This window comes from Leptopilina heterotoma, unplaced genomic scaffold, assembly GCF_015476425.1.
Source record: "Leptopilina heterotoma isolate Lh14 unplaced genomic scaffold, ASM1547642v1 Lhet_146, whole genome shotgun sequence".
Lineage (NCBI taxonomy): Eukaryota > Metazoa > Arthropoda > Insecta > Hymenoptera > Figitidae > Leptopilina > Leptopilina heterotoma.
In genome coordinates, this window is record NW_025110864.1 from 719,331 (window position 1) to 742,898 (window position 23,568).

Consider the following 23,568-nt stretch of genomic DNA (forward strand, 5'->3'; position numbering starts at 1 on the left):
TGTACGAGTTAGGCAAATTTGCTTCAAATAAAAGACATCTTACGGTGTCTAAGATGGTTCGATTTTTTCGCTCCGCTTCATCATTTTGTTTAGGATTATGTGGCACGCTTAGGCATCTCGTTATTCCTCTCTTTTTCAAATAAGAGTCAAGTTCATTATTGTTGAACACCGTTCCATTGTCGGATTGTATCGTATGCACACTTTTTCGTTTTTATTTTTCCGCTTGAACGATGTATTCTATTGTCAATTTCAGAACTTCTACCGATCTCACTGGTCCTCACAGGTGTCCATGTATATAATTTGTTGCATTTCCTACTTCCGGTTCGAATCTGTAAGGAACAGTGTCTTTGCAATTTTCCTTTTAGGCACACTTTACAATCACACATGACAGATGTTTCCATGATTTGAAGTCCTGACACATTGAAATCCCTATAACATTTTGAATTTCACTTGTGCTCGCGTGACAGAGCCTTTTGTGTACACGTTCAACTAATGCATTGCCCGAAGTCGAGTTTGTTCACATGCACACTTTTTCAAAAATCTCTGGCACGTAATGCTATTATCCGTCTTTCTTGAAATCTCACATCTAATATAAGTAATAAAAATAATATTAAAAGAATGTTTTAAGTTTTAACTTTGTAGTTAAAACAAAACATTTGAATAAAATAAAAGGAACTGATGATGGAGAAAGTGAAGAAGATGCGGCAAAAAAGGCAGAAACAGCATTGCATAAAAAAATGCGTAATTCGACAAGAAAATTTTTTCAACAGCAATTTTCACAATTAGTCGGAACAGCCTCCACTTCAAATAAAGGTCATATTGGAAATATTGAAAAGAGCGCGGAAAAGACTGAGACAGACAAAAATACGATTGGTAAAAATATATGTGTAGTAGTGGCTCGCTTACTTTACTAAGAAAAACCTATTTCTAAAATGTTAATAATAAAAATAAAAATAATATTAAAAGAATGTTTTAACTTTGTAGTTAAAACAAAACATTTGAATGAAATAAAAGGAACTGATGATGGAGAAAGTGAAGAAGATGCGGCAAAAAAGGCAGAAACAGCATTGCATAAAAAAATGCGTAATTCGCCAAGAAAATTTTTTCAACAGCAATTTTCACAATTAGTCGGAACAGCCTCCACTTCAAATAAAGGTCATATTGGAAATATTGAAAAGAGCGCGGAAAATACTGAGACAGACAAAAATACGATTGGTAAAAATATATGTGTAGTAGTGGCTCGCTTACTTTAAAAACCTATTTCTAAAATGTTAATAAATAAATTACGCCCCGGTCGCCCATAAAATCAAATGTTGAAAGTAGTTATTTTTACTATTTCTGAGTTGAAAGGGCCATTCTTTACTACACAGAAAAACAATTGGAATTAGCTTTGGTTTTCGGTTTGCGAATGTTTTAAAATCATGCGTTCAATACCCGGCGTTTGGCGATTTTTCTCGGATAGGTGTATAGCAATTAAATATACAAAGCATATTTAAACAAAAGTAGGTAGGGGAAAATGTAAAAAATGGTCCTCAGTAATAACATATAAACAAATAATTTCATTATATTACCTACTTCAAATAATCAATTTGTTATGGAAGCCTCCTAGAACTTTAAAAATTAGTTATTACAACCAAATAAAACAGTTAATATGACTAAAAAAAATATTTAAAATAATTTTTTATTAATTAAATTTTTATTGTAAAAAATGGTATTTTTACTACATTTTACAGTTAGATTAACTATTCCGTCATAGCTATTTTTTCTAAATTTTGTTACTGGTGCCTCCTGGGAATTGCAAGAAATATTAAAAAGTAGTTTTTACCAGTATTTTTTGTGTGTATATATGCTTCTCATCTATTTGTTTGCTTCTACCTATGTAGGGGAGAGTGGGGCAAAATAGAGGTAGGCGGGTCAAATGGGTTAGCTCTGTTTCTCCATGATGGGTACTTTTAATTTTTTTATCCGCGATATATATCATTCATATTGATAAGAAATTGTTATTAATTATGAGAACACTATGAAATTTTTTTTTTAAAGTTATACAACTTTAAAGTTTTGAGCATAAAAAATATCGATTTTTTTAGAAATTAAAGTGCTTATAAAACTTTTTGGGATAATTTATTTAATTCGGCTAGTATGGGATCTTTTCCAGCACTTATTGTAGAGCGTAATTTCCAATAGGATAGATTGTTAAATTGTTTACAACAATTTGTAAACATTACATTTTGTTGTAATATGCAGTGTGGGGCAAAATGGGGTACCTATGTGATGGGCTATACCGGGTGGTATTCAATATTCATTGAACTACTTAAAACCATTATATTATGCATATTTAATATAATAATAATTTTATAATAATAAAGAATCTTACTTTTTGTTTGTATTTACAATCTCTTACAACAAGAATTTAACAAATTTTGAAAAAATATTCCAGGTTTTGTATGGTAATTTGGTACCACCCCATTTTGCCCCACCCATGGGGCAAAATGGGGTTGTAGCACCTTCTCAGAAAATGGGATATAAGTTCATTCAAAAATTTTTTTCTTCGCTATTATCATATTTTTCTTAAACCTAAGAGTACAAAGAAGAATTCTGATGGTTAGTTGAATCGATTTATTTGTTTGGTTCTCTGTAAACAGCCAATTACAAAAAGGTACCCCATTTTGCCCCACTCTCCCCTATCTTATATTTATTTCTATTAGACTTTTTTGTTTGACAACCCTAACAAAAAAGCAGAAAATAAGTTGTCGAAATCTAAAACAATTTTCTTTTATTTACGAACAAGTAGCTACTAAAAGTAATGAGACCAAGTGTGAGAAAAAATTGCCCAATAAAAATGATAAAACAAAAACATCTATCAAAACTAGCCAATCAAATGAATCAGCAAAAAAGAAAATAACAATAATTAAATCTGAAGTTATTCCTTCTAAGTTTAAAATTTTGAAACCTGCTTGTCAGGACAAAGTTCCAAGCGCAGTAGAAGGTATTTTATTTTCTTTCAGTGTTTTAATTAATAATGTGGATGTTTGCATAAAAATGGTCTGCTTTGACGGTTCTAGATTCCGAGATAACCGAAATTTTTTTATTTTAAAGAAAAATATCGATTTTAAAAATTTTTTTTTATCTATAGGTCCTTCTTAAAGTACTTTCATATTTATTTAGTTTCTTTAAAAGTACCGTCAACCGGGGCTATTTTGTGCACCAAATAGCTTTTTTTTTATTCAAAGATTTATTTAAATTCAGAATTAAGAGAATAAAGAAAATCAACTTTTGATATATGTTGTGGACATCCTTCTGAAGGTTTCCTATAAATTTTGCAAAGAAAAAAATTTTTTTGTCTTAGTTATAGTCATTGAAAGTCGTGAACACAATAACTCCCGGGATGGGGCTATTTTGTGCATCGAACTTTGTTTTTCTATAATGTTGCGTAAACAATTTTTTTAATCGTTTCTGCTTCATGAAATCTTTTGTGTATATATTTGAGAGTAAATTAAAAAAAGAATGACCTAGAAAAATGTTTTTTGTAGATATATTATACAAAAAATGTAAAATAAAGCACTAAAATTTTGCTAAAATCTGGATTTATTAAAAATTAACAATCTTTCTTTAAATTGTATATTACGCAGTTAGTAAATAAAATTTTTTTCTTTTTTAATATATATTTTATAATAATACACTAATATAATTATAAAATGATCGTTTAAACACTTATAAATAACTTTAAAACATCATTTCAATAGGAGCTTTTTTAATGGTTTTGAATGGTATTTTTAAAAAACTTGAAATAAATATTTTTAAGGTTAAATATATAACAATTTAATATCTAATATGATTTTCAAGTTATTTCAAGAGAAACGAAAAAATAGTTTTAAAACTAATTTGAAAAACTTATAAATATTAATTAAAGTTCATTTTTTGAGGTTACGTTGTGCACCGGTAGAGCTTTTAATCGTTTTAATGATTTTAATTAACGTATTTACAGTTTTTTGACAGAAAAGTAAGACAAAAATGTATAAAAATGATAAACAGAATCTTCTTTACTTACTGAATAAAATATTTATGAAAAATATTTGATTTTTTTAAGTGCACAAAATAGCCCCATGGAATCCTGGTTTTTCAGTTTTTTCCACTTTTCTCTTAAAATAATGAATAAAAAGTTAGCGCATTACGTATGTATCATCATAACACAATTGAAAACAAATATCTAACACAGTTTATGAGACACATTAAAACTCTAGAAGATCTGGTATAATTTTTCCGAACTTTCAAAATTTTTTAAACAAATTTTCCGTTTTTAGGAATTTTTTTCTCTTAATTGCCAAAGAATTAAATAATAACATTTAGTGCTCTCTATTGTCATGTAATCAAACTTTCATTTTACAAAATAGCAGATTAAAATAATTCATTTTAATAATTTTTTTCATTAAAAAACTCGCGTGCACAAAATAGCCCCCGGATGCACAAAATAGCCCCAGTTGACGGTATATAAAAGATAAATTTTCCTATATATTACAATTTGCAAGTATTAAATATTTGTTTAAATAATAGATACATTATCTGGAGAAATTGTTGATCCATTGGGACGCATATCGCACACAGAAGACACTCGAAAAAGAGCATCAAGTGCTACAGATGAAAATCAAGATATGGGTTAAGCGAAACAAATTTTAATAAATTTTGGAAAAAATATTTTTCTTTTCTTCCTTGGAGTTATTTTATAATTGAGGAGTTTATGTATTGAATTTTAAAGTTGAATTAACTAATTTTTATTAACTCCCACTAGAACTCCCTTTTTTAAAGTGTAGATAGACAAAATATTATTATCTTGTTTCTTTAATTATTTATTAATTATATTACAGTTAAGAAGTTTAAACTCGACGATCTAGAAAAAAATCTCACAACGGAGAATTTTAAAGTTGATAACGCTACAAATTTAATTCAAACTCCATCATTAATTTCTGGTATATTTATTAAAAATGATTCAGGAAGTATATAAATTAAACCTTTAATAATTTAGAAATAATTCGTCAAATTGAATATAATATAATATAACTAAATTACATTATGTCTAACTAATCTTTCAAACCTAATATCTAATTAACCTTTTATTTTTAATGTATTCTAAGCTAACCTCAAGCCATATGCTTAATCAAAAGTAATTAAAATAGTGTAAAATTTATTTGAAAATGATAATTGTTGATATAGATAAAGAAGATGGGAGCAGTAAAACTTGCGAGTCTGATAAACCTCACTGCATTTTTGAGTCACTTTTCGCAGATTTAGGTACGCTTAGTTTCAATGATAATGACTGATAAATAATTTAAAAAGTGTACATTATTGCTTTTAATTAATAATTAACAGAAATAACATGGACTCATTTTTACTGCAATTCAAAATAAACCAATGCTAAACAAACTAAAATCCCTAAGAGCATCTAGATATTTAGGATATCCGGAAACTATTATAATTATGCACAGAATCTTTCAGGAATGTCCTGAGACATCTTAATGATATAATAGGGATATCCAAAATTCCGGAAATGAATACGACTTCCTTAGGATATCCTTGAATATTCTTTGCTGTTATAGGGATGTGATCAAAATAATCTTGCTGTTCAGTTCATTTTAAGTCCAAGTTTTTACTGTGTTTTTCATTTCATATTTATTATGTACATTTCTCATTAATTTCTTTCTTTTTTTGGAAGTCGTAAATCCAGAAACACTACTTTTCTTCGAGAAGATGACAAAATTTTTAAGAACAAAACTTTCGACTCAAACTGATTCACCAGTTAATTCACAAGTTTCTACAGCTTCAGCTAGTAACAACTTACAAGTATTTTGCAATTAAATGTTTCACATTTTATATAAATTTAAAGAAATATCTTTTATATATATCAAGTTATATTTACCTTGACATAATAATATTATTCAATCTATAGGACCAACCAGATAATGATGAACCAAAAACACAATTAAAAACAGGACTACCTGTATACGTAAAATCTTCACAACTTTTCTTAATGAAGAGATTCAAAAATAAACCAAAAGAATTGGCGAGATCTCTATTATATGAAATTTGTGGAAAAGAAAACTTGGCGAACATGTGTGCTAAAGGGAGAAGTAAGAATAAAACAGCTGTCCCTGCAGAAGTAAGAGCTGCAATTCAACGTAAGTAAAAAATAAACAAATACAAAATGTGAAAGTAAAGCACAAAATTTTTAACGTTTCGACAGACCTGTGTCATCAGAACATTAAAATGTCTATTTCAATACAAAATAAATCATATAATTATAAAAACATAAATTAAACAAATAATAAACCTACAAAACTATAATTTGAGTGAGCAGTGTATAATATTTTTCAGATTACGTACAAAAACAAAATAAATCCATTAAATTTGAAGAAACTGACATGATCAAATTAATAAATAATACCTGCGGGACCTTGAGACATCCAAAAGACAATCAAGATCAAAAAAAATCTACAAATCAAGGAAAAAGAGAAAATAATCAAAATAAAAAAAAATCACAAAGAGAACAGCAATAATCAAAGATGATGATGAAAGCGATACGCAAACGAGTGACAAAGAAGAAAAAGAAACAGTAAGAAAAGAACAAAAAATAGAAAAAAAAGATACCAAAAAACCGTTAAGAGAAGAAAAAAATGCCAGCGAAGGAACAGAGATAAATGAAGATAATAAAGACGAGACAGGAGATGAGCAAAATGACAGCGAAGTATCAAAAAATGATGAAGATGATAGCGATGAAACAGAGGCAGATTCGGATGAATACGAAAACAAAGAATCAGAAGAAGATTAAATTAAATTAAATTAAATTAAATTAAAAGTAATTAAATTCTTATTAAATTATTTAATTAAATTAAATTAATTAATTAATTAATTAAATTGTCACTTTTTTAAAGTCACAATGAACAAACAAAATTATAAAATTATATTTTTTCATTAATTATTAAAACAAACATTGAATTTTTAATTTTGTCAATCCTCATTTAAAGATTACCACAATTTAAAATACAATAAACAATCTAAAAAAACTAATTTTTTAATATTTTGAATAAGATTTCGAAACAATTAAAAAAACTTCACATTTACTACTGTACCAACTACTGCTTAAAAATAACTTTATAAGAAATTTGTATTAAAAATAAGAAAATAATAAATCAATTTTTAGAGAATCTGTACATCTTTGACTTGTGGTTAAAAATCAGAAAAGCAGTTTTTTCCCAAAGTTCAGAATAACTTTTTTAATATTAAAAATAACAAAAAGACGATTTTTTGGCTAAGTAAAATTCCCATTTTATTCCCCATTTTTTTTGCCAAGGTTCAAAATAATAATTTTCAATCTCTCCAAACAAAGAAAAATACGATTTATTTGTTCCATTACTTTTCCCATGTTTTTGCCAAGCTTCGGAATAAAAATTTTCTTTCTCAAAAAAAAAGAAAAATCCATTTTTTTGCTCCCATACTTTTCCCATGTTTTTGCCATTGTTCAGAATAAAAGTTTTCTTTCTCTCGAAAATAGGAAAAATACGATTTTTTGCTCCCATACCTTTCCCACGTTTTTGCCACGGTTCAGAATGACAAACTTTTTCGTTTCAAAAATAAGAAAAATACGATTTTTTTTGCTCCCATACTTTTCCCATGTTTTTGCCGTGATTCAGAATAAAAGTTTTCTTTCTCTAGAAAATAGAAAAAATACGATTTTTTTGCTCCCACACTTTTCCCATGTTTTTGCCATGCTTCAAATAGCAATTTTCGTTCTCTGAAAAATAGGAAAAATACGATTTTTTGCTCCTATACTTTTCCCATGTTTTTGCCATGGTTGAGAATGACAAACTTTTTCGTTTCAAAAATAAGAAAAATACGATTTTTTTGCTCCCATACTTTTCCCATGTTTTTGCCATGGTTCAGAATGACAAACTTTTTCCTTTCAAAAATAAGAGAAATACGATTTTTTTGCTCCCATACTTTTCCCACCTTTTTGTCATGGTTTAGAATAAAAGTTTTCTTTCTCTCGAAAATAGGAAAAATACGATTTTTTTGCTCCCATACTTTTCCCACCTTTTTGCCATTGTTCAGAATGACAAACTTTTCGTTTCAAAAATAAAAAAAATACAATTTTTTGGCTCCCATACTTTTCCCATGTTTTTGCCATGCTTCAGAATAAAAGTCTTCTTTCTCTCGAAAATAGGAAAAATTCGATTTTTTTGCTCCCATACTTTTCCCACCTTTTTTCCATGGTTTAGAATAAAATTTTCTTTCTCTCGAAAATAGGAAAAATACGATTTTTTTGCTCCCATACTTTTCCCACGTTTTTGCCATGCTTTAGAATGACAAACTTTTTCTTTTCAAAAATATAAAAAAATACGATTTTTTTGCTCCCATACTTTTCCCATGTTTTTGCCAAAGTTCCGAAGTATGGGAAACGCTCATTAGCAATGGTTCTCTAGATTTTGCCCATGCTTTGTAAGTATGGCTGAAAACTGATCAACTTTGGCCGAAATCTATGCCCATGGTTTTGCCATGTTTTGCTATCTTTTGCCCATAGTTCGTTTTCCACGCGAATATTTCGTCTGTATCAATAAAATTAATTATACTCATTTAAAGTTTTCAATATCAAATTTATACGAATTGTATGCATTATTTATTATGTCTATTATCTATTGATGATAAAATGGAGCAATGATAAAGGTAAATTTACGGTTCTATCAATAATGACATAAATTAGGAACTGCACAGAGATATTCATTACTTTTGTTTTGTATGTGTACACACACCCTGGCAATATTGTCAGTTGGTACTGCTGTTTCTTCTTCATCAATCTTACAAATTTTTTGCAACATACTGTAAGCATTACCATACGTGTTAGATGTTTGAATTACTTGAACTAGCATGTATTCTGAATTTATACTGGTATCAACTACAAATGAATTTAATTTTACATATGTGCCATCCTGCAACTGAGCAAAAGAATTGTTTGAACGCTGATTGATTTTTGTGGAAGTCATGTACAGACAACCATGTTTAACTATTTTATTATACAAGGATGCATATTCAGATAAGTTCAATTTTTGTGACCATAATTTGCTCAGTTGTAATGATGAACCAAAATAGCGAACATTTTCGGTTTGGATAGTCTTTTTAGCTACTTTTGTGCCTATAGTATCACAAAAATGTCTTACAGGAAATGAATAAAAAGGATAGATATGCTCTTTCAACGTAAGAAAAGTATACTTTATGCTAATACGTCGACATATTTGGCTATGAATTCCCTTAGCGGCATGTATAACTTTCAGTAAATCCCCGTTTCCAGATTCAAAAGAATATGCGTCATGACACCAAAGTGGACCCCAGTCTAAAACAGTCTGTGCTAGATGTAAGAGCAAGTGGACGTTAAATGTCATTGATACTTTCGTATACAGTAGTTCTACACGACCGACAAATTCGTGAAGTAACCTGTGAGCATAATCAATTTCAATAATTGTAAGTTCTTGTTTTGATAAAATGTAAATAGCTTCAACAAAGTGAGCCCAGTGCATCAACAGATTTTCTGGTACAATGTCCTTAAGAACAATCAAACTGTAATAAAGGGGCCAATTTTCCCACTCACGGGCCTTCCAATATGCTCGTTCAGAGAATGCTCTAGTGAGTCGAGAAATTTGGTTGGGTGCTTTAAAAGTAGCCATAATTTCATCGATGTTAGGAATATGGCTTCTTGATAATAATCCAACCTTTTTTACAGTTCCAAACCACATAGCTGCGAATTGCTTCGCAATTCCAAAGCAGCAATACAAGGGCTCTACAACACAACCATAAATTATGTCGTAATTTAACAATTTTATCAATTGTGATGGACGTTTAACTCCAAAAATAGGTTTTTTCGAAGTAGAAGCAGTTTTCATATGTTTGAGAGTATCTTCGACGTTTCTTTTTTTTGGAGCTTCTTTCATTATGGGATATTTAATGTTTCCAGATCGCTCATTCAAATTACTATTTTTAACCCACTCACCCGGATGAAGGCATAAACTACAACCATATCTACCATTAAATTGGGTAAAACCTTGAACTGGTGCACGGGCTACCGAATCCACGCAACAAATCAAATTAAAAATTTTAATTACTCTTTCTACTCCATTTATGACGCATTCGACTCCTTTTGTTGAAAGTTCGCGCATCTCGTCTACATACGGTTTAAGAAATACATTCATATCTGGCTTATCTTTTCCGAACCAGAGCCCAGCAAGGATTAATTCTTTGGTTCGGACCTTAAATGGTACTTCATTAACCATCAAAAAGATAGGCCAGATAGAATAGGATGAACTTGTGAACAGAGGTGCACCATCAGTATTAAAAACTAGTGTTGCATAATTACGTTTATCAGATTCACTTAAATTCTTTACGAATTTTCTATATTTCCTGCCATCATAAATGTCCCGAAATTTACATTTTTCATACACTCTATTATTTACTATATTGTCATAATATGTACTGTTTGATTCGATTAGTTTAGAAATTGGAGTTGCAACATTCATCATAACAAAGAAGTCTTTATATGATTGATTTTTAACATTAATTTGCGTTTTGCGTATTTTGCATTTGAGAAACCGAGTATTTCGATCGAATTTTCCTATATATGAACCACATTTTGTACAAGTCGCGTGAAGTGTCATTGTATTTTTTGGATAAAAGAGTTTATCTATCAAATACTTGCTTGTTGGCAAAATGGATTCAGCAAAAATACAATTAATCATAAGAAAAAGATCAGTTGTTTCAGTCAGAGAAAGAGCATGAACAAGAATAAATTTCATAATCATTAAAATTAATTCACCGATAGTTTTGTTTGCTTTAACTGTAATAGGTTTTTTAAATAATTCATTGTCTATAAATTCTTTAAAAGTAAAAGATTTTGAATTTTCCTCGACTTCTTCTGAGACAGGATCTTCAAAAACATCCTCGTCATTTGCGCCAAAAAGAAAATAATCTGGTTCATTTTCTTCCTACGAATAATGATTATAATTAAAAGCTAGTACATTTTTAATACGTCTCTAGAAGAAATTTACAATTAAAAAGTGATAGTGTTTATTTTGAAAATTCGAATATATTTTTAATTTGAAAAATGATAAGTAAATTTTTAAAATAAACTTAATGATCAATTATTATTTTTACAACTTTTGGAGGGGCGAAAATCAAAGTAATAGGAAAACTTATAAACACAATTGTAGATTTCTTTTTGTTTTGAAAATATTACATTTTTTATATTTACAGGAAAAAAAGAAAGTAAAATTGGGAATAATTTATCTAATCAGGGTTGCCACAAATATTTAATTTTATTTTCCCCTGATTTTCAGACAAAATTTTCACTTTTTCCCTGACCCTAAAGAATATTCTGATTCACGCTAAAAACTATTAGATACTCAAACAAATGTTCTATTAAAATAATTTACAAATTTCTTTAATTGTAAAATTATTCAAAAACATTAATAACTTGTTTTTTAAATAAATATTTAATCATTAAATAAAAAATAAATTTTTTCAAAAGAAAGTTAATTATTTACAAAAATCCTAATAAAATCGTTCGCCAGAATTCAATTATTTTTACAAGTTACATTCAATTATTTAAAAAAATGTAATAAAATTCGTTGCAAGAATTCAATTATTTTTACAAATAGTAAATCAATTATTCTGTAAGTAATTTTCAAATAAATTTCAATTAGAAAATTCTACGAGAATTCAATTATTTAAATACAAAAGTAAATTATTTATTGAATACTTAAATGTTTCTCAAAATTGAATTCTCATTAAGAATTTTATCAACAAATTTTTAAATAATTGAATTAATATTAATAAAAATAATTACATTTTTCGAGAAATTTGATTAAAATTATATAAAAAATAATTAAAATCCTGCGATGAGTTTTATTATTTATGAAAATAATTTAAATTTTCCCCAGAATTTTATTAAAATTTTTCTAAAATAATAGAATTTCACTGAGAAAAATATAGTTTGAAAAACTGGGAGTCAATATTGAAAAAACTGGACTCAGTCCAGTAAAAGTACATTAATTCATTTCCATCAAGCATCTTAGGGTGTTGCGTATAGTGTATAGAGGGCCTTAGTTCCAAATGTCACTGTAAAGAGCATTGAAACACAGGCGAAGATTATAAGGCGCGCTGCAGTGTGCATAGTAGAGAAACTGGACTCAGTCCCCTACTTCGAAATTTTCACAATGAGGGAACGCAGGCGCGGAACCTGTCAAAATAAATGGCCGACGCGACGCGAAACGAGTGTTTCCTTTTATTCACTTCGTCAATTTTATATAAAAAAAACAATAACCAATCATTAAGGCTATGTCCAAGTTGTGAAATGTAAACAAACCAAAAGGTTACTATACCAGCACTAAAATCGCAATTTTCCGACAGCCAATTCTCCCACAAAAAATAACAATTTTACACTTTCTCTACAAAAATGGAAAATTAGAGTTTCAAAATGTCCAAAAATATCATGTTTGGCTATGAGCAATAAAAAGCAATTAGTAAAATAACTAATTAAAATGGCCTGTAAAAGAGCATTTTTGACGCGTCGCGAAAAATAAACTGTTTGAGTATATCAACCGCACGGATGATGAAGAAGTTCCATGTCAGCGATTGGACCTTCAACATGTGGAAGGGTAAATTTTTCCCTTTTCCTCCTTGAAATTACAAGAGAAAGGGTAAAAACTTCTTCATCGTCCGTGCGGTTGATATAGTCAAACACTTTAATTTTTCGCGACGTGAACTCTGCTGCTCGCTGCGCGTGCGCAGACCGTACCAAGGTCGCAATGACATTGCCATGCAAAAAGGCACATTTTTTTTTTTGACTGAATCTCAGTGGTTTTCTAATTTTTTCAGTTATTCAAAGTTTAGTAACCAAATTCGATACGTTAGTTCACCATTTCTATAAAGAAAATGTGAATTTATCTTTATTTACGCAAATGGGAACAGCGAAAAAATGCTTCACTATTCGGTCTATAATGAAGCATTTTTTCGCTGTTCCCATTTGCGTAAATAAATATAAATTCACATTTTCTTTATGGAAATGGCGAACTAAAGTATCGAATTTGGTAACTACACCTTGCATAGCTGAAAAAATGAGAAAACCACTGAGTATCATTCAAAACCAAAACTAAGAATGCATTGACAGCACCATGCGAAAATGCACATTTTGTTTTCTACTGAAACTTAGTTATTTTCTCATTTTTTTCAGCTATGCAAGGTGTAGTTACCAAATTCGATACTTTAGTTCGCCATTTCCATAAAGAAAATGTGAATTTATATTTATTTACGCAAATGCGAACAGCGAAAAAATGCTTCATTATAGACCGAATAGTGAAGCATTTTTTCGCGGTTCCCATTTGCGTAAATAAAGATAAATTCACATTTTCTTTATAGAAATGGTGAACTAACGTATCGAATTTGGTAACTAAACTTTGAATAACTGAAAAAATGAGAAAACCACTGAGATTCAGTCAAAAAAAAAATGTGCCTTTTTGCATGGCAATGTCATTGCGACCTTGGTACGGTCTGCGCACGCGCAGCGAGCAACAGAGTTCACGTCGCGAAAAATTAAACTGTTTGACTATATCAACCGCACGGACGATGAAGAAGTTTTTACCCTTTCTCTTGTAATTTCAAGGAGGAAAGGGAAAAATTTCCCTTTCCACATGTTGAAGGTCCAATCGCTGACATGAGACTTCTTCATCGTCAGTGCGGTTGATATACTCAAACAGTTTATTTTTCGCGACGCGTCAAAAATGCCATTTTACAGCTCATTATAATTAGTTATTTTACTAATTGCTTTTTATTGCTTATATTCAAAAATGATTTTTTTGGAAACTTTGATACTCTAATTTTCCATTTTCGTAAAGAAAGTGTAAAAATGTTATTTTTTGTGGGAGAATTGGCTGTCGCAAAATTGCGTTTTTAGTGCTGGTGTAGTAACCTTTTAGTTTGTTTACATTTCACAACTTGGACATAGCCTTAAAAAAAAGAAAAATATGTTAAATGCACTCTTTATATATTCATATTCATTAATTCACAAGTTTTATTCTTCCCACATCTTCATACTTACAATTAACAACTAAATGCATCGGAAAATCTTACAATCATACGGGATTGAACACCTACCTAACCATACAACTAAATATACGCATAATTATAAATCGCACGCTTTTACATTAAGCCTCTCGGCTACGCAATCGATGGGGGAAATTTCCTATTTAAGAAACATCCCTTACCAATGAAATAAATTAGATCATGCGTGGATTTTACTTTGTAATTAATGTAAGTATGGATGTCAACAATATTCATAATATTGAATAAATAATATTGTCAACTAGTTTAAATTTGATACGGTTATTAGAATTTAATAATAAATAAAAAACATTAATTTTTTCTTAATAACCTTGAAACCTTTTTTAAGTTTGACAGTCCTCATGGTAAATTTGATTATTCTTTTTTTTCGTGTACAAAATAGTAAATTGACCTTGAATGAAATGTATAATTAATTATTCTCACAGCAATATTTAATAATTTAATGAACTTAACTGCACTGCATAATAGTTGAGAGTAGTAAGAGTAAGTGAAACGGTAAGATAAGTGAACGACCATTAGTGTGAGAGAGAGAGAGAATAACTTGTGGTTTTCGAGTAGGTATCTACTTTATGTGCACGGCGTTCATTTTTCGAAAGAACTGGACTGAGTACTATTTGTTCAATATTCGCTTCTATTATTGACTTGTGTTTTGTACACTGCCGCGTTCTTTTAACAATTACATGAGAAAGAAATTTCTCATTCCAATTTTTTATACTCTTATTCCCTCTTAGACTATATAAACAGTCTTGTTTAAGCTGATGAATGGGATAACTTGTGTTGAGTCCCAAACTGTTCAGCTATGAAACTTCTAATACTATAGTGTGTACCTGTCACATATTATTCTATAAAGGAGTACTACACTGACTGCATAATTCATTTTTCCATTTTTCTCCGTGTTCGGAGAAGAATTTTATTAATAATAATAATTATAATTTATTTTATTGTATGTCCTTTCGTAGGACCTTTAAAATTTCCTTTACACTTAAATTAAACCTTAATTAATAATTTACTTGTTATTTTTCATCTCTTAACTTATTTTCAACATTCTTCACGTACAAACATAACTCTTTAACAATCTCTCCAGAAGAATTTTATTATTTATAAAGATACTTGAAATTTTGATAAGAATTTTTTTAAATTTTTAAACATAATTGAATTTCTGCGAAGAATTTTAATCAAGTTTATAAAAATAATTGAATTTCGGTGAAGAATTTTTATAACTTTTGAATATAATTGAATTTCTGGAATCATTTGTAACCTTTCCAAAATTCAATTTTTTAGTACTTTTAACTAAAATTTTTCTATCAATCTAAAGTTTATGAAAGTTGTAAAAATTATTCATTAAATAATTTATAATTTTTTCCAGTACTTTTACTAAAAATCCCTGACTTTCCCTGATTTCCCTGACCAGTCATACTTTTCCTGACTTCTACCTGAATTCCCTGACTTGTGGCAACCCTACTAATGTATAAATAATTATTTTTTAAATTATAATTTTATTACTTTATAATAATATAAATTAATATAATAATAAATATTTCTGCAAATTTAGGAGTACCGAGAGATTGAAATAACATTAAATCACATTTTTTGAGAAAAGGGCGTAGAGGATAAATTCAGAGTAAATATGCAAAAGTAACTTTATTTGTATATTTATATTTATTTATGTAATTTGGATCTTTTAAACCAAAAACTGACTTATTTTTACAGCATATTCAAATTTATTTATTAAAATTGGTTAAATAGTTTTCGAAAAAAATGAGTTTTTATATTTTTTCTTCCTCCATAAGTCCCACAGGACGTCGAATGGGGGTTAATACTTGCAGAGTGAGTGATTAATTTTTTAATTATTATAAATTAAATGTTACTAATTTATATTAATGTTAAAGTATTAAATTAAATTAATTAAATGACTAATTGCAGTGTGACATTTTATTTTGAAAACTCTAATATATACTTTTTAATTTACTGGAAAAACAATTATTAAACTTGGAAAATATTATTTTTTCTGTATTAGAGTAGCTAAGATAATTCTTTTGTTTCTACAGTGCTATATGTATAATTGAAATGAGCAGGTTAGATTTAAATTTATCGATGAAGTTTATAGAACTTTTTCTTGTGTTAATTTCTGAAAACTTAGACGCTAGATATCAAATTTAATATAATCTTTTGATCTTTTACTGTAAAAGATAGAGAAAATGTTTTGAAATGAGCTGCAATTAATATAACATAAAAAAATATTCATTATCCAGAAAATAGAATGTCTTAAGTAAATTACGTCTTCCATCATTATTTATATACAATAAAAATTATGAATTCACCTCAATATTGTTCTTTACTTCATTTTCAATCGAATCAATTTCATCAACCAGTGACTCCAAAATATTGGAAATTTTTGCTTCATTACTATTATCAGATGTTGAAGTCTACAATATGTAGGTTAATTTAAAAAAATATTTTTAAGCTGTAACCGTTAATGCGTAAGGTTCTATTCTCATAAATCTCAGCTATTTAAGATATCTTTTGGACATTTTAAAGAATTTCCTGAATAGCCAAGGGTTGAAGACAGATGCTTACTTGAAAATCATCAATATGAGTTTCTTCAAGTATTTCATTATTGTAAAAAGATTCAGAAATTTCTATGGGCTCATCGGCAGAGTATGTATCATGAGATTCTAAATTTTCTAAATCTTCTAAATTTTCTAAAGTAATCCGTTTGTCATTCTCACTCTCGATTTCAATGTTTTGTTGATGCTGATTTCCTCCCTTTAATAAAATAAATTGTATTTTAAATTAAAAAACAAAAATTGATATTAAAAAATAAATTACAAACAATAATAATATTAATGTAAAGAGACCATTTATAAACTATGTTACTAATATAGGGGTGGAGGGGGTCAAAAAATCTACAAAATTGCATTTAACGCAGTGGCTACGAGGGGGAGAGGTTGTCTAAAAAATCTGAAAAATTAGTAACGTAACTTATGAGTGTCCCGAAACTAGTAAATAAAGTATACTTAACATTTATTACAATTTATATTTATTAATCGTAATAACTATTCAAAAGATAATTTAAAAAATTAATATAAAGCATTTATTACATTTGATAAATACATATTCACCTTTTCTCTCATCAACTTTCTGTATCTATAGAATGAAGTCGATGGTATAGGTTCATCAGATCCAGATTCGAGATATTTTTTATATCTTTTCTGCTCATTCATGATAATATTTTTAACTAATGAAAAATTCTTTAAATAACTTTTGACAAACTCAAAATATAAAATTTAAAAAAAGGAAAAAATTTTTAAATGACGTTAGTCAACGTTAGTCAAATTCAATTTTTTCTTGCCTATCTTCATTCTTTTACATACAATTTCATTTGTTACAATATTTTGTTAATCGTTTGAACCAAGTAATTAACGTTACTTTGGAAACCAGATTTGATTGTTTTTTTACAACAAATACACATCACATTCTGTCAAGTCATTTATATCATTAAAAACAAAATAAAAATGTCAATCTTGTTTGCAAACTGTGTCCATAAACTCTATTTTAAATTTCAATCCTAAAAATGAAGACGATTTTATCAAGAATAAAAAATACAAAGTCTGGACTGGAACTGGAAAAGGGGATGGGAATTTATTGAACGCTTTGATTCTTTCGCTGGGAAGTAAGTACTTTTTGAAAATATCGTTTTCTTAATTTTAACTAGAGTTATTACCAGTATTTTTTTTATTTTCACCTAAAAATACATTTTTCGAATATATTGTTATTGTAAAAACCTTGGTCCCACTTTTATTCCTTTATGCACTGAAGTGTGACAACAAATTGTAATTATCTAATCTATTAAATTAATTTATGTTTTAATTTCTGTCTCTACAGAAAGTAAAAAACATTTGGAGAAGAAGATAAAGGAAACTCGTTTGCAATTTCCAAACAGAAGACTTATCAGCTTTCAATCATCGAGCAGTTTGGAAAATCAGAAAAAGAAACGTAAACAGCAATCAAAAGTTCGGGAGGAGGCAAAAAGGAAACAAAATGAAAGTATTATGGCTAAGTATACTATAATAATATGGAAAGCAGAGAAGTCATCGACGAATCTGAAGACGACAGTTTAGAAAGAAGCGATACTGTTCTACTGTCATCAAATTCTGGAAGTTTTTTAGCAGATAATTCTGAGCTTGAACGTAAGTCAAATTGTTTTAGTTGTTCCAATAATCAAAAATGATTATTTTTTGATATTTGTATATAGCATTCTGCTTACTTCTCTTTTCATTATTTCAAAATAATCTGATATAATTTTATTAATTACATTGAACAACTTCAAATAAATAAAATAAATTTATTTAAATTTTAAAAACTGGAAAGATTGACGAAAACTAAAATTAGAAAAATAGTTATTCAAATTTTTAAAATATATTTTATATCCAAAAAATAAAAAAATATAAAAAAGGAAAAATTAAATACAAATGTTTACAAAAAATTTAGATGGCAATTCGGGATCTTCGCAAATTGTCGATTTAAAAGAAGATAGTAGCAATGATTCTCATGACTCTGCAGCTTCTAGGAATTCTCGGTCTTGTACAAACACTGGAGTTGATAAAAATGCTAGGCGTTCGGAAAATAATAATGGTATGTTAAAATTTGTAATCAATGCTTTAAGGATTGTAAATATTCATATATAAACTTATTCAGACAATTCAGCTGTCAGTTCAAACAAAAAAGTTTGTCAACTGTCAATAAATAATAAATAAATAATAAAATAATAAATAAATAATAAAATTTCCGCATTTTCAGGAAGAGATGAATCTTCAGAAAGTACTAGTACTAGGGGAAATCATAGACCTGAAAATTTTGAACTTTCGAACATGTTACAGAAAACAGTCTTAGGGCAGAAGACCATCACAGACCTGAACGTAATGGACCTGCCAGAAATTCTAGACCTTCTATACAAGTTGCAGGAAACCGTCCTAGGGCTGTAGACTAGCATAGAGCTTCTATACAAGTTGCAGGAAACCGTCCTAGGGCTGTTGACCAGCATAGAGCTTCTATACAAGTTGCAGGGAACCGTCCTAGGGCTGTAGACCAGCATAGAGCTGAACCTATACAAGTTGCAGGAAACCGTCCTAGGGCTGTAGACCAGCATAGAGCTGAACGTAATCCACTAGTTGAAAATATTGAACCAAACGGACAAGTTGCAGGAGATCAACAAAGGGCTCTAGATCATCGTCGACCTGAATATTATGATCCAGCTGGAAATCCTCGACCTTTTGAAAATCATGGAACTAATAGAAATTTTGCAGGGAATCGCAACGTTAATGAAAATGATTGGGTATGTTTACATAAATCATGAGATAACTATGAAAATCATTATTAATATTAGCAGACACTATAAAATTAATAAAAAAAAATAATAATAGGGTCAGTTCATTATATTTCACCTGAAGCTGTTGCGGTCTATTTTTAAAAAAATCTCATAATTTGTAAAAATGATGTTTAATATCCATAAAATTCATTTTTGAGAATTATTTTATAAAATTTTTTGAATTTAACTTAGAATTTTAATTTTTAAGTTGAGTTGCACAGAAAAAAGGTTAGATTGACAGATATGTAAATTTAATAAAAAAGCATGGAAATAATTTATATAATACAAATTTCTTGATTGATATTTGTTAAAAATAAGCTAATTTACTTGTATAAATAGATTATTAGGTAAACATACCCAAAATAATAGATAAAAATTGATTTTAAAACTTAACTATGAAATGTCAAAAGTCACTACATTTTAATTAAATTTTTCTAAAAAGTGTATAAATATTAAAAAATTTATTACTACTTAATGTAAAGTATTTTCAATCTACTTTCATAATATGTGCTAACTTTTTAATTTTATACTATAGAAATATGAAATATTTTACATTTAATATTGAGTGTTTCATGATTTTCATTGATTTCAATTACTTATTTCTTCTCAGGTGCAAGACTAAAAAATCCAATTTTTGTCTTAATGTTTAAGTTTAAACTTCTTTTCCATTCTATTAAATTTTGGTGATGGAGAACGAGCTACTTTTCATTTTAAATTTATTTTAAAAAATCTGCTGAAAAAAAGAATTTATTGGTTAAAATGCAAGTAGATTTTTGCATGACTATTGAGATAGCCAGATTCAGTGTTATAAAATTACCTGCATTTTAACCAACAAATTCGTTTTTTCAGCAGATTTTTTAAACTAAATTTAAAATGAAAAGTAGCTCGTTCTCCATCACCAAAATTTAATAGAATGGAAAGGAAGTTCAAACTTAAATATTAAGACAAAAATTGGATTTTTTAGTCTTGCACCTGAGAAGAAATAAGTAATAAAAATCAATGAAAATCATGAAACACTCAATATTAAAAGTAAAATTTTTCATATTTCTATATTATAAAATTAAAAAGTTACCACATATTATGAAAGTACATTGAAAATACTTTACATTAAGAAGTAATAAATTTTTTAATATTTATACACTTTTTAGAAAAATTTAATTAAAATGTAGTGACTTTCGACATTTCATAGGTAAATTTTAAAATCAATTTTTATCTATTATTTTGGGTATGTTTACATGATAATCTATTTATACAAGTAAATTAGCTCATTTTTAACAAATATCAATTTTGAAATTTGTATTATCTAAATTATTTCCATGCTTTTTTATTAAATTTTCATAACTGTCAATCTAACCTTTTTTCTGTCCAACTCAATTTAAAAATTAAAATTCTAAGTTAAATTCAAAAAATTTTATAAAATAATTCTCAAAAATGAATTTTATGGATATTAAACATCATTTTTACAAATTATGAGATTTTTTTAAAAATAGGCCGCAACGGCTTCAGATGAAATATAATGGACTGACCCAATAAATATTTTTGGTGCTTTAGAATTAGAAAAAACAAACCTTTAACTTTATATTTTATTTGATCTGTTCAAAATAATGAATGTCATAGGAATATAACAACCATTATTTAAATATTCTACATTTCAATTACTTCATTATTCACTTACTACAAATTAATAAATTTTCAATAATTGACTTTTTCTTATTTAAATTTAGAATAAAGAATTTTGTTTTTGAATAGAATATGAAAAACTTATATTTTTAAATTAGTAAAATTTTTAATTATAAGAAATTTAGATTGATTTAATTCTTAACTGGTTTGAATTCAGTATAATTCAATTTAACTCAACGGAATGTAGAAGAATTAAATTTATACTTGACAAAAATATTTAAATAGTTTAATATACAATGGATTAGAATATAGTATTATTGAAATGATAAATAATTAAGTTTAGAAGAATTGAATTTTAAATAAACTAAAGTTTAAATTAATTTTTAGTTAATTCACCAAATAAAAGTTACTGATACTAATTTTTTGAAATTATAAAATTTAGAATACTTGAATTATTAAAATAGTGTTATTGTTATAACAATATTAAATAGAAAGCAATTTTATGTGGACAAATGTTTTTTTGACAAAAGTTTTTTTAAAGCAAATATTATTTTCAGTATTTAAAAAATAATTCCGGATAATTAAATAAATTCCCTGATTTTTTCTGACAATTTAAATTTTTTGACTTTTCCGATAGTTTAATAGAGTTAACCTATTTATATTTTTTCGCTTCAGGTATATCTTCGAGAAGACAGAAAAGTACATCTCGATGTATGGGAGTCAATGAAGACCCGCTCAGATTCAAAGTTTGTGCGAGATGTAGCGGAAGTATTATGGAGTAGAGAAGAACTGAGACAACGCTGCTTAAGTGCTGAAAGAGCCAATATGAATAGAGTTGAAGGAGAAGAAATGAGAAGACCATTGACTCCTGCAACTTATAAGATTTTAAAAAGTTATATGATCAATCAATATTCAGCGCTGGCACTGTCTTCGCGGAAAAAAATTTAGTTCATCAGACGTTTCTACCAGTTATTCCTATAACTTGAAACAGCAAACACACATGTTTTTGGACAGCAAACGCATCAAAAGAGGTATCTTCTGCGTTGTTGGTGCATCAGAGATCCCAAGATGGTGCACGTTAGTTGCACCGAGATAGCGAGCTGTTTTTAATTTGCTGCCTCTTGAGTGTTGATGCAACCGAGTTTACAACTTGGGAGTTCTGGAACACCAAGTGGTGCAGGATATACTCCAATGTGTAGATGCCGGCTGTTCCCAGAAAATACATATGCTATTCAAAGTGATTGGAGTCAACTCGCAAGAGCTTTTACTGCACTAAATTTGTTTTCGCGCAGTACAGTATATTTCATATTAATAAATTTCCAGTTAATGTATGATTTCTTATAAAAAATATTTAACCTTCAAAATTCTATCTGAAAAGAGAAACTAATTTATGTTAATTTTCACTTAAATCAATTTATTAAAAATAATTATTAATTTTAAAAAAATGAATAAACTTATTTAATTAATCATATTTAAAAACAGAATATTACTTTTGAACGGTATCACTTTAAAAAAATATATTTAATTAAATTAAATCTATTACTTAACTACCTAAGCGATACGTTATATTAGCTTAATATTACTATGGTATTAATTTAATATAAAAATGACATCAAAATTATTAAAATCAAACTACTTTTTAATTTCATTCATCAATAATACTTATACTGAATATTGTGAGATTGGTTTTCTTTAATAAAATTCTTTTTCTTACGGTAGACTGTCTATACAACAAAATCACGGAGTCGGGAGTGACTGGAAGACAACGGCAATTAAGAATGAAGAAGATTCCAACTTACATGAAAAACAAGCTGTATGATGTGCGAAGAAAAACACATTAAAGAATCAATTTTTTTTAAATTAATAATGATTAATTGTTTGTTTCAATTTAATTAAGTTTGAATTATTTACGTAATACTATTAAAAACAGTCTCAATAATTTAGTACATTAAGAATACTTGTCAAAAGATTAATTTAATAAAATTATTGCTATTTCACTAAAACTGATATTTTATTGTACATGATTCCTGTTAGAATGTAATTATTTTTACTAGTTTTACTAATTTTTTAGTTATTATCTTTAAAATTAAAAATTTATTTTCTAAATTATTCATTAAAAAAATTTATTAATATCAATAATAAAACAATCCTTTTAATAAATAAACTTTCAAGCTAGTGCTTTAAATAAATTTATGCAGACCAATAAATTTAATAATTAATTTAGAAAATTTAAGTATTTTCAGATTAGCTCGTACCATGGTTATTTCCTACGTCAAATACGACGTTGTAATTTACGTCATTTACTATTCCAAATTTCAACGTTGCAATCGACGTAGTTTGCAAAGTTTATTACGACATGGTTTTCTACATGGTTAAAAACGTAATTTATTTAGTAGTTTACTACGTAATATACCACGTAGTGTACGACG

The 23,568-nt window shown here is 27.9% G+C and overlaps 2 protein-coding genes across 2 annotated transcripts; both read left to right on the forward strand.

Annotated features, from left to right (window-relative positions):
* Window positions 1-5,742: 5,742 nt before the first annotated feature.
* LOC122498325 lies at window positions 5,743-6,820 on the forward strand. The gene is made up of 3 exons (XM_043606009.1): window positions 5,743-5,835; window positions 5,942-6,170; window positions 6,627-6,820. The coding sequence occupies exons 1-3, from the start codon at window positions 5,743-5,745 to the stop codon at window positions 6,818-6,820; spliced, it is 516 nt and encodes a 171-aa protein (XP_043461944.1).
* Window positions 6,821-18,110: 11,290 nt separating this feature from the next.
* On the forward strand, window positions 18,111-22,950 carry LOC122498313. The gene is made up of 5 exons (XM_043605995.1): window positions 18,111-18,341; window positions 18,643-18,786; window positions 19,032-19,486; window positions 21,815-22,031; window positions 22,859-22,950. Exons 1-3 carry the CDS (start codon window positions 18,227-18,229, stop codon window positions 19,139-19,141), a joined length of 369 nt encoding a protein of 122 aa, XP_043461930.1. The 5' UTR covers window positions 18,111-18,226; the 3' UTR covers window positions 19,142-19,486; window positions 21,815-22,031; window positions 22,859-22,950.
* Window positions 22,951-23,568: the final 618 nt, after the last annotated feature.

Coding starts and splice junctions, on each gene's coding strand:
- LOC122498313 (XM_043605995.1), top strand. CDS start 18,227: ATGGAAAGCAGAGAAGTCATCGACGAATCTGAAGACGACAGTTTAGAA. Junction 18,342..18,642: donor AGATAATTCTGAGCTTGAAC/GTAAGTCAAATT, acceptor CAAAAAATTTAG/ATGGCAATTCGGGATCTTCG. Junction 18,787..19,031: donor GCGTTCGGAAAATAATAATG/GTATGTTAAAAT, acceptor AACATGTTACAG/AAAACAGTCTTAGGGCAGAA.
- LOC122498325 (XM_043606009.1), top strand. CDS start 5,743: ATGACAAAATTTTTAAGAACAAAACTTTCGACTCAAACTGATTCACCA. Junction 5,836..5,941: donor CAGCTAGTAACAACTTACAA/GTATTTTGCAAT, acceptor TTCAATCTATAG/GACCAACCAGATAATGATGA. Junction 6,171..6,626: donor AGTAAGAGCTGCAATTCAAC/GTAAGTAAAAAA, acceptor AACAAAAAATAG/AAAAAAAAGATACCAAAAAA.